The 11,174-nt window shown below is 32.9% G+C and overlaps 2 protein-coding genes across 3 annotated transcripts; one reads left to right on the top strand and one right to left on the bottom strand.

The window, feature by feature from the left end:
* Nucleotides 1-1,445: 1,445 nt before the first annotated feature.
* LOC106322753 (pollen-specific protein SF21-like) lies at nucleotides 1,446-4,908 on the top strand. Its single transcript, XM_013760880.1, has 11 exons — nucleotides 1,446-1,670; nucleotides 2,496-2,595; nucleotides 2,713-2,810; nucleotides 2,947-3,035; nucleotides 3,171-3,231; nucleotides 3,329-3,415; nucleotides 3,503-3,580; nucleotides 3,694-3,750; nucleotides 3,848-3,903; nucleotides 4,017-4,152; nucleotides 4,387-4,908. Exons 1-11 carry the CDS (start codon nucleotides 1,611-1,613, stop codon nucleotides 4,597-4,599), a joined length of 1,035 nt encoding a protein of 344 aa, XP_013616334.1. The 5' UTR covers nucleotides 1,446-1,610; the 3' UTR covers nucleotides 4,600-4,908.
* Nucleotides 4,909-5,139: 231 nt separating this feature from the next.
* LOC106322700 (K(+) efflux antiporter 6-like) lies at nucleotides 5,140-10,781 on the bottom strand. 2 transcript variants are annotated; one of them, XM_013760805.1, is made up of 20 exons: nucleotides 10,260-10,781; nucleotides 10,043-10,086; nucleotides 9,906-9,967; nucleotides 9,731-9,809; nucleotides 9,588-9,649; nucleotides 9,424-9,499; nucleotides 9,240-9,314; nucleotides 9,088-9,159; nucleotides 8,915-8,998; nucleotides 8,760-8,828; nucleotides 8,570-8,647; nucleotides 6,741-6,829; nucleotides 6,555-6,651; nucleotides 6,423-6,476; nucleotides 6,229-6,324; nucleotides 5,931-6,119; nucleotides 5,771-5,848; nucleotides 5,651-5,695; nucleotides 5,495-5,584; nucleotides 5,141-5,401 (listed from the first exon to the last, which is right to left on the bottom strand). In XM_013760805.1, exons 1-20 carry the CDS (start codon nucleotides 10,519-10,521, stop codon nucleotides 5,327-5,329), a joined length of 1,776 nt encoding a protein of 591 aa, XP_013616259.1. In that variant the 5' UTR covers nucleotides 10,522-10,781; the 3' UTR covers nucleotides 5,141-5,326. The 2 variants fall into 2 exon arrangements, with proteins under 2 accessions (XP_013616257.1, XP_013616259.1); XM_013760803.1 differs by having other exon boundaries at nucleotides 5,140-5,401; nucleotides 9,731-9,967.
* Between the last annotated feature and the right edge of the window lie 393 nt (nucleotides 10,782-11,174).

The following is an 11,174-nucleotide window of genomic DNA, read 5'->3' on the forward strand; positions in this document are numbered from 1 at the left end:
GGTTGGGGGGTTAAATCATTAAAATATTTCCATGAAAAACATAAGATGAAAAATAATTCTATGTAAATACAAAAGCTGGTGACAAAACGCCAAGAATGTAATGGTATGTAATCGTTACTCAACAAAGGATACTAAGTAGGTACGTTTATTCGGTACCCCTATTGAGCTGTTCCTTTTGGATTCATCTCCCTGTTGATCTCTACATATTAAATTAAACAAACTCAAATGCGACTGATGAGTTGTTGATTGCAATCATCATACGATGTGAAAACATATATATAAAATGTCACAAGCGTACAACACACTATGGTTGAGAATATTCCATCGACTTTTCATTACTTATACAACCATCGAAGTTTATACATGATAAATCAATGAACTTTAACCACCAGTCAAAGTTGATCAATCAGTCAACATGAAGCTGGTTCAAGAGATACTGCTTCTTTCTTCTTTTTTTGAACAACCTGCTCTTTCTTCTGTTGTAGAAAATAAAATTTATTTTATTACATGTTTAAGAAGCTGATATCAATAATGTCTTTGTTTGTTTATATTTTTTATCAATTTAATTATGATGCTCAGATATGGAGCATATAATAAATGTTATTTAAAAAAATAAAAAGAAATTTGAAAGTTTTTGCCGGATTTATAATTAAGCAAAAGGGACTTATATGGTTTTACGCTCTTGTTGGGTGCCAATGACACATACCAACTCGACAAGAAAACGACATGTGTTTTCTCACCCTCCAATGCAATGGGCCTTGTTTATTGCAATAGAAAACCGCACGGTGTTCATGTTTTTAAAGGGGAGAAGACTAAGCAGTAAGCATAAAACTAAAAGTCTAAAAGGAAAGACGACAAAAATAAGTTGAAATCCAACGGCTGAAGATTCATCATCCTGTCTCGTAAAGTCAACAGTATGCGGACTTTTTTCTAAAAACATGATTCTTTACTTTGGCCCCTGTACTATTATATGTATCACTATTATCCTAACCCTCTATTATAGTACCAAAAATTTACTTAATGGGGTTTGATTCGAAGGGAGAAAAATGAGTATTCTGAATTACTTTCTTCTTTATTTCTATTTTTGAGCATATTATTTCATAGGGATTGATATAAAATAGCAGAAAATAGAAAAAATGAAGTAGCATTTAATTTTCTTAAAATGCTTGTATAAAATGAAAGCAGAAAAGAAAAATTACAAATAGTGCAAAATGAGGGTGCCGACACGTTTTGGGTTTATAAATTGAAGTAGAAAAGTCGCAGTATCAATTGCAACGATTAAGGAAATATAGGGTGAGAATGTAAAGTTTAGAAGGAGAAAGAATGATAAAACTGTCGGTCCCTTAACCAAGGGTTAGGTTGATCAGGGTATATAGTTAGTCCCTGTGATTATGGTTTTGCAGGTCCTACATTAAACCCGAGTCGACCGTCGGTGACTCAGTAACGAGTTTCCCTATATATATTTTTCTGAAGTAACAAGAAGTCTTCTATTTGTAAACAAGAAAAAAAAAACGAAGATAGACATTTTTGTGAGAGAGAAGAGGGAAGGCCATGGAAAGAAGATAATAACTCTCTGCTTATATTGAAATATACAGAGGAGAAAGAGTGAGATGGGGGATTCAAGCGGTTCTGTCTCCATTGATATGGAGGCATTGTCTCCTAGAGGACAGGTAAATTATCTTTACGATTTTCTGTGTTTTTTTGTGTGTTTATTAAAGAGCTTATTGGATTATGTTTAATACTTTATTGGTTTCTGCATTATTCAAGCTGCTGCTTTATTCCTCAAAAAATATTTACTCATTTATCTGGATTTTAGTTTTAGATTATGCTAAGTGGTTTTTTTAGCAATTTCTTGAATCGTTTTGTAATAAAACAATGCTAGAAAATATTTCATGTTGCTTCATTACTATGTTTGGAGCTGAAACTGGAATGATCAATGATGCTTTTGTTGTGTCGGTAATAATATCCAAAACTACGAAATGTGTTGTCTCGATAATCTGATTCCACGTTTCTGCTTTACGTTTGATTTTTTTTTTTGTTTGATTTCTACGTTGTATTTTCTTAGTGTCTTCCTCGATTCATATACACTTTCATTTTGGAACGTGTGAGTGAATTTGTTGATATGATTCTTGTTTCTAATAGGAGATTCCAAGTATATATACAACTCTTCTTGGATCATTTTCCACATTCCTTTCCTCATTGTTTCTAATATTTCTTAAGGATTTATTTATTTATTATCATTGCGAAATTCCATAATGAAGTTTTTGTTCTTCTATTGGTGGTAGTTCAGATTTTTAATAGTCTCGTTTGTTTGACCAATCCGTATTTGCTGGTTATGAGTATATGATTTTAATGGGAAACTTTGCTACTTTTATTTTACTTACTTCCTAAACAAGTAATATTACTCACAATGGAAATGAAGGCTATAAGTGTGGTCTTCATCTATGCATGTTCTTACCTTTTCATTTATTTCGTACCCTTTCTTGGGTTGATAGGAGCACCTTGTGGAGACTACCTATGGCCCCGTATGTGTTGCCGTTTGTGGAGATCCAGATAAACCTGCTCTTATCACATATCCTGATCTAGCTCTTAATTGTAAGATACTTCTTCATCTCTACTTATCAAATAAGCCTTAACTTCAGTAGTACACTATTCAAAATAAAACTTTTGAATTGATGCTTGTTTTTAATATTTTGTTTTGTCACGTTGCAGATATGTTCTGTTTTCAAGGATTATTGTTTTGTCCAGAAGCTAGTTCCTTGTTACTCCACAACTTCTGCATATATCACATAAGTCCTCTAGGCCATGAGGTTGGTAACTCACGTCTCATCTTTTTACAAACTTTTTTTATTTTTCTGCTATTTTACTGTTTTAACTGCTATTCCATTTCCTTGATAATACAATTCATGTTCCTTATTACATCTATTTTTTCAAGAGTTATTGCAGTTGGGAGCTCCAGTGATCAGTGTTGATGCTCCTTTGCTCTCAGCTGATGACTTAGCTGACCAGATTATTGAGGTTCTTAACTATTTTGGGTAAGATTTCACCTCCTGCATAAGTTTTATCTGATCATTTTTTCGTTAAGCTGCATATATTATTTTTATATCGTTTTCTTTGTTTTTTTTTCTTCTAAATTATTTTAACTTTATTTCTTATTGGCTCTTATCCAGACTTGGTGCAGTCATGTGTATGGGTGTCACAGCAGGAGCTTACATTCTGACCTTATTTGCTGTAAGTATTTTTAACCTACAGTAACAATACCTCTCTTACATATTATTCTATTTGATATCATGCTTTTAACTTTTCCTTTAAACTTAAATTCTTCTAGATGAAGTACAGGCAGAGAGTTCTGGGATTAATACTCGTCTCTCCACTGTGCCAAGCGCCTTCTTGGTCAGAATGGTTGTGCAATAAGGTTTGTTTCTTCTCAAAATGATAACTTCGTTGGTTCTCACTTGTGGCTATGACCTTGGTTATCAAACATTTCCATAATTTTATGCAGGTTATGTCTAATTTACTTTACTACTATGGCATGTGTGGAGTGGTTAAGGAATTGTTACTCAAACGGTACTTCAGCAAGGTATAGTCTCAGTTCTCTCATGCACCAATTAACAAATATGGTTTTGGTTTTAAAAAGTTTTTTATGAATAGTGTTTTGCATAAGACAGTTGATAATGTTTTGACATATGATAGGAAGTTCGTGGTAATGCTCAAGTTCCAGAATCAGATATTGTTCAAGAATGCAGAAGAGTTAGTAATACCTTTCTTTCTTTTTTTTTTTTTTTGCAATTCTCTGATAACATTTTTTCGAAGTAAAAATTTATATGTTGTGTTCTCTACTACCCAGTTACTTTGCGAGCGGCAGAGTACAAATATATGGAGATTCCTTGAGGCAATCAACGGGTAACTATAGTTGATCTCTGTTGTTTTTCATTTCAAGTACTAGTCTTTTCTTTTTTTCATTGTTAAGCCGAAAGTCTTATCTTATTGTATATTCTTGTTTGGTGTGAATACAGGAGAGTGGATCTTAGTGAAGGGTTAAGGAAACTGCAATGCAGAACTTTAATATTCATTGGTGAAAGTTCTTGTTACCACTCAGAGGCCGTTCACATGACCACCAAACTAGACAGACGATACGGCGCATTAGTCGAGGTATAATATAATACTCCATTTGTTTGAAAAAATATGTTTTGGAACGTTCCCACATATTCAAAAATATTTTAATTTTAATTATAAATACATTATTTTTAATAATTAACTATTTACCATAACTTTTAATCAAAATGTGTTGTATCATTTTGAAACGGAGAAAGTACATCAATAGTATAATGTCTATTTTCCTTGTTAGCGGTTTGGTTCTAAATCATAGTTCTGTATATAAAATAGGTACAAGGAAGTGGGTCATTGGTGACTGAAGAACAACCTCAGGCGATGGTAATACCAATGGAATACTTTTTGATGGGATATGGCTTGTATCGTCCTACACAGAGCATAAGCCCAAGAAGTCCTTTGAGTCCAACCAGAATCTCCCCTGAGCTTTTCTCACCTGAAAACATGGGGTTGAAGCTCAAGCCGATTAAGACAAGACTCTCCCTATGACGACGCTGCCTTCTCTGCTACGGAAAATATTACAACGTTATACCTGATGATACACTACGTGAATCGCCATTATTGTTTTGGAGTTTGAGCTGCTCTTGTGTTATGATTAAAGCTGTAGATATAGACAGAGATATTGATCATCTATATATAGAGAGAGCTAAGAGTTAAAAGAGGAATAAGGTAAGGGATTGATATATAGTAGAGAGAATACAGATGTTTATGTTTTTGAGTTCTTTATAGTAGTTGTCTTCAGTGAGTTATGTCTGTACATTCGGTTGAATAATTATTTAAGGAAAAATCATTATAATATTTTATATCAATTCCCTGTAACGGTGTTACTTTTCATGTTTTAATTGATTTTTTGTGTTTGCCTATTGTGAAATATTTTATAGAAAGTCCCAGTATGGTGTTACTTTTCATGTTTTAATTGATTTTTTTGTGTTTGCCTATTGTGCTTACATGTTGTACTAGGGAAGACTCTTTGCAGCTCACTGTTCAGAAAGATTAAAGCAAGTTTTCAGAATAACAAATTGAGATATATGAATATTGATAAAATATTTTCATTACAGATTACAACGAAGGGACAGAAAAAACAATACTAATTACAAGTGAAACAAATGGTGAAAAAGGGCAGAGGTTAGTGGGTTCCAGGAAGCAAACAATGTTAGGGTTCCACATAGATTTTTTGTGTGTGACAGAACTTTACATGAGAAGAAACATTGTGGTTTTAGGAGTTGTGGGATTGGCGTGACATCAGTATCATCCGTTGCTTAGCACTCTCTGATCTTATTATCTCTCCTTTCTGCCCAAAACCAAAACCAAAACCAAAGCATTGTTTTAGTTATTATTATTACATATAAACGAAGAAAGAACATAACATTCAAGACCAGCTTACCTCCATAGCAGTGTCTGGAGAAAACCACCTTAACAGTACTCCAAGATGCACAACCGCTGGTATCACTTTGAACACAAGAGGTGTTGTAACCTGCTCAAGCCAAAACCAACTCAGCTACTTGAAAACACACATATAGAGAGTAAGATCTGATCATACCAGGCTAAGTGCGGTTGTCCCCAGGAGAAGCAAGTAGAGTTTCCCCTGATAATGTTTCAATTTTTTTAAATACATTATAGTATTCAAACCTATTCAACGGGAAGCAGTTTGGTTACTTACCTCGATCAGGTGAAGATTGGAGGCACGGCTGAGTAGTACAAAGGCAAACTCCCCTATCTGAGCCAGAGATATTCCAACCTGCATCAATTTAACTTGGGTTAGTTGAAGCACGGAAGCAAACATGATCGTAAGTATAGTTTGGAATAAATATTTTTCTTACCAGAAGAGCCGTTTTGTTGCTGTATCCAAATCCCTTGACAACTGTTGTAACTATAGTTGTCTTTATGATGATTACTAATATTACAGAAGCTAACAGGATATCCACATGTGTCCATAGAAAATGTACATTAACCAACATCCCAATGCTGGCTAGGAAAAGAGCAGCAAATAAGTTACGGATTGGTTCTATCTGCAGCAAAAAAATATAAAGCACCTGAGTCAGACCATGGAGTCTTTAAGGCGTTAACATCAGATACTTATCAACTGATTGCTTCCTGATTAGTATGATCAAAACTTACTTGCTCCAACGTATGTTCAGCGAGATCCGTAGTTGATATCATGACCCCTGCGGCAAAAGAACCTAGTTCAAGACTTAACCCCAGCTTATCACTACACTGAAAAAACATAAATCCCCAAGTCAAACAGATATGTTGACAGCAGAGTTCTCATTTTTATTAGAAAATGTAGGAGAAGTGAGATAAAGTAGACTCACCCAGGCTACGAGTAGGCAAAACGCAACAGCAGCTAACTGATAGAGTTCATTTGTCTGATCAATGAAGAAAAAGATCATGTTAATAATCTACAAACTAAATTTCATTGGACAGAAGATAGGAAAATCATGTACCTGTGATGATAAGCTGACCATTAGCTTCAGCAACCAAGGAATACATGTTCGTGATAATATTGTCAAAACAGCCAAAAACGAAAGCAACACAACCACCCTTTTATAAAAGAAAAAAAAAGGTATGATTAACATTGATACTTTGAATACGCTTTAGGAGCAGTTAACTTTTATGAGTCTTTTCCTTACACTTTTGCCATTGACAACACTCCCTCAAGAACACCAGAGTTTCCCCCAAGAACTGGAAGCAATGCAAACAGCAAACCCACAGCACAATCCTAAAATCATATGCTAAAATCAAAACTCCAAATCATTTTGAAAAAGAGAGCAATACTATAACCACTGAGTTAAGTAGGCTAGTTATCACCGTAAAGAGAAGTCAAGGTGATGATAAATTAATAATCATATCGATAGGATTATGAATTTAATCTATTAAAATTTAATCTATTAAAAGAGAAGTACAAAATTAAACTAACCTAGTTGCACAAAAAAAAAAAAATTAAACTAACCTTTAAACTTGCACAATATTTACAATAGAATGCCATTGCACTATTTAATAAACCTAACAATAAATATTCTTTGTCTTTCCTGTTTTATTAATGCATTTTCCTAAATTGATTTTTTAACTAAAAACATGGCAACAATAATTTAAGCAAATCTAAACAATAAGAAATATCAAAACATGAATCAGTTGAGACATTTTTTTTTCACGAAAAAGATGATTAGTTTGTACTTTAATAATCATATCATGAATCAGTTGTAACTTACAATCCAATTTTTAAATATATATTTATACTATAGTGTAAAAAATGACGTAATAAGTGAAAAAATCATTTTAACCACACGAGATCAACATATGAACAATAAGAAAACATATACAAACATCGTCCATTTGTTCAATGAATATTATATCTTTGTTACGCCCTCCATATATTCAATATAATCAAAATATCTATTTTAATATTCTATATTATTAAAAGTGAAGTAAGTATTAGAAATATTTTTTTTTTCATTCTAATAACTACATGTGCTACCTAATTGATAACTATTAATTAATTGACAACAAATCATTTATTTTGTTAGTTTTTCGCTATCCAAACTTCAAACTTAATTGATTAACTACAAATCATTTATTTTGTTAAATTCTTTTCTAACCAAACGTACGATTATTTTCTAACCGGATTATTCTGTAACCAAAATTTACAATAAAACTAAACAAATTTATTTAAAATGTATCTACAAACTTTAAATGTTATAGATATATTCATATATATCATTATTTTATTTCACATGCAAAATATAAACTATAGATATTTTTATTAAAATATATAAAGTTATTTTTAAAATATATATTAAATAATTTGATGATTAATACAATTCACACGTATAAATTTGAATTATAAGAATACAACAAATAAATTTCAATTTAATATTTTCTCAAAAATGAAAATAAAAGTGAAATTTATTTGGCATATAAAAAAAATTTTAGAGACATATATATCTATGTTATTAAAACATGATACGTTTAATTTTGAAAATATAGATTTATTAATATATATATAAAAATAATAATTGGTACTCTAATTTAGAAATAAATACATCAAAATGGTTACTATAGTCAAAAATATAAATCGACAAATATATTATATAATATATTTTTAATTGGTTTTGTATTCTACCACAATATGAGAAATCAACAAATTACACACAATAAAAATAGTCCATTTATCACAATTACAAATCGAATTGATAAATACCCATATGAATGTATGTTTGTACAACTATTATATTTTGTATTGTAAAAAAATTTATATGTCTATTTTATTAAATTAAACACCCGTGCATCCGTACGGGTCAAACTCTAGTTTAATATTATTTCTAAGCAATACCGGGTCTACTTAATGCTATGCAGTATAAGAAACTCAAAAATGATATTTCGTCCATTCTACAGTATAAAACACTATACAGTCTAGAAAAGCAATGGACATAACTTGTTGATGAAAAGAATAATCAGATACCTGAAGAATAAGGGTTCCAATAGTAACTTGGCCATGAATAGAATTAGTTGAATTTTTTTCCATGAGAAACTTCAGCACCTATAATAGTTTCAAGGCAGACACACAAGATGAACATAAGAAAACAACAATAGTAAAAAAAAAAATCTTACTGATAAGGTTATAACAGAGTTGCATAGTACACTGAAATTACCACAGCAGTTGATGACATTGATAAAAATGCTCCAACAAATACTCCCTCTGAGTGTTTACCACCACATAACTGCAAACAAGACCAATTGAAAACATGTCACAAAGAGTATAACTGGAGAAGGTTTAGAGTGTGTATACGTGATAAAAATGACTCACCGACACTGTGATTCCACACAAGAACATGAAAAGAAGAATTTGAAGAAGGCCTCCAAGAACAGCAACTGATCTAACCACTCGAAGCTACATAGTAAGAGGGAAAGGTCCTTAAAAGAGTTGGTTATACTAAACTTTCATTTCAACACTAAGCAAACCAAAGACGTTGATCTCACCTTAGCAGTGGAGAACTCTAGACCCAATGCAAAGAGCAGAAACACCACACCAAATTGAGCTACTGTTTCAACCTATATACCAAAATAAAAGCGCAAAAACACACGTAAGAGCACATATATGCATATATAAACATAAACATTCTTCATCTCACCTGGACCATCTCACTGATGAAGTTCAAACCTCCAGGGCCGATGATAGATCCTGCTAGTAAATAGCCAGTTATCACCTGCATTAAGTACAAAGTGATTCACAACAGTCAGAAGACCGAGACATTATATACTGAAACCTATATTTATAATAACAGAGACTAAGAGTAGAACAAAAAAAAATCGGACCGGCTGTCCAGCACAAGCAAAGGCGATACCACCACAAGTTGCTGATACAATGACAACCACCAAGTCTGATATCAATCTACATGCCACAAAAAGAAAAAAACCAAGAGGACTAAATCAAAATTTCAATAGAGAATCAAGAAGACAAAAAAAAGAAGGAATATTGCCTCAAGTCTAGCTGCAATACTGGATACTTGGATTTGAAATTGGATATGATGAATACATTGTCCTGACACAATACCAGAAAAATTGCCATGTAAGAAAAAATACAAGAGAACCAAACTAGTATCTTCCCTGTAATAAAACTAACTTTTCGATCAATCAGAGTTGGAGTGTCCTCAGCTCTGTTATCATTGTCCAAGTTGAAAACATCATGGAGTTGAAACCTCCTAAAGAGGAAAATTAGATAACACTTTGAAACATTATAGAATGTCATATAAGAAAGTTCTAGAGAGACAACAAGAAGTAGAAACTGAATATTGTACTTGTCCTCTTTTGTCTCGTTTTTCTTTGTTGACTTTACTCTGGCTACAGTCTCCAGAACAGCCTGCTCACCACAAGCTACAAATTAGATAATCAAATATGAGAGAAATGATAGACCAGCCATTGATTATAACAAAACCTGCTGTCCAGCAACACTGTTGTTGAAGCTTCCAGGATCAGCCACTGCCAATGGATATAACCATAAACTAAGATTAATTCAACTTTCTAAAAGTAGAAGCTAACAAGACAAGATCTAGACACACTTTCCATTACAGGAAATGCATGTCTTTATTCTTGATCTAGAAGATACATATTATTCCACATTGGGACTAAGTTATGGATCCAGTTCAGGATACCTTCAGTCTGGTCGCTTTCATTGAACTCTTTCTCGAGAGCACGATCAATGATGTCAGCGAAGCTGCCTTCCTTAGGCTTACCAGTAGAAGAAGCGTTGAGAGATGCTACGGAGGAGTTGGCGACGGTTTCCTCCTCTAACAGATCGGGATCAGAGAGAGAGTGGGAGAAACATAGGAATAGTGAGAGTAAGAGGAGAGTGAGTTCAAAGGAGGGCAAGGATCTACTTCTACTTCTACTTCTACTTCTTCCTTCCACCACCATGGCAGAACTGAATCAAAGATTAAACCCAGGAAGAAGAACACCGTCGCGAGTGGGGAGAGAGAGAGAAGAAAGTGACAGTGGGAAGAGCGGGGAATGAGAGATATTGCAATGGTCAACAACTTAGTCCATACATACACAACATAACAAGAAGATGTGATCAGTATTATTATATCTTAATATATTACTACATACAATATCGGATGGTGTGTTGTTTCTTTTGTAATAAACAAGTTGCAGGGACCATGTGGCAGATGAATGATAATGGGCTTCGTTGGCGATATTGATTTCGATTTATAGGACAAAACATGTTACATATATATATTTTTGTTATAAGAACTATGATCATCCACTCCTTTACCAACTCAAGCACTATGATCATCTACTCATCAAACACTATGATCACCCACTTCTTTACCAAATTAAGCAATATCTTTGTTATTTTATGTATTGTTGTTCACTATAAATACCATCACTCATCTCACTCTTTTGTACACCATAAACAAGAACAAGAGTTTATAATCAAAGAACCATTACATCTTCTTCTTCTTCCTTATAATAAACTCTCTCCCTTATACTAGTGTTATTTGCTTCCTACGGGTATCAAATTCTACTCTTATTTAAATTTCTCGATACTATAAATTATAAGTTATTTC

Source organism: Brassica oleracea, chromosome C2 (assembly GCF_000695525.1).
Source record: "Brassica oleracea var. oleracea cultivar TO1000 chromosome C2, BOL, whole genome shotgun sequence".
Lineage (NCBI taxonomy): Eukaryota > Viridiplantae > Streptophyta > Magnoliopsida > Brassicales > Brassicaceae > Brassica > Brassica oleracea.

What these genes read in the sequence shown, in the direction of transcription:
- LOC106322753 (XM_013760880.1), top strand. Translation starts at nt 1,611, where the DNA reads ATGGGGGATTCAAGCGGTTCTGTCTCCATTGATATGGAGGCATTGTCT. An exon ending in GAGGTTCTTAACTATTTTGG is followed by an intron (nt 3,036 to 3,170) that starts GTAAGATTTCAC and finishes GCTCTTATCCAG; the next exon opens with ACTTGGTGCAGTCATGTGTA. An exon ending in TTCCTTGAGGCAATCAACGG is followed by an intron (nt 3,904 to 4,016) that starts GTAACTATAGTT and finishes GTGTGAATACAG; the next exon opens with GAGAGTGGATCTTAGTGAAG.
- LOC106322700 (XM_013760803.1), bottom strand. Translation starts at nt 10,521, where the DNA reads ATGGTGGTGGAAGGAAGAAGTAGAAGTAGAAGTAGAAGTAGATCCTTG. An exon ending in GTATTGCAGCTAGACTTGAG is followed by an intron (nt 9,500 to 9,587) that starts GCAATATTCCTT and finishes TGTGGCATGTAG; the next exon opens with ATTGATATCAGACTTGGTGG. An exon ending in TCATCAGTGAGATGGTCCAG is followed by an intron (nt 9,160 to 9,239) that starts GTGAGATGAAGA and finishes TTTGGTATATAG; the next exon opens with GTTGAAACAGTAGCTCAATT.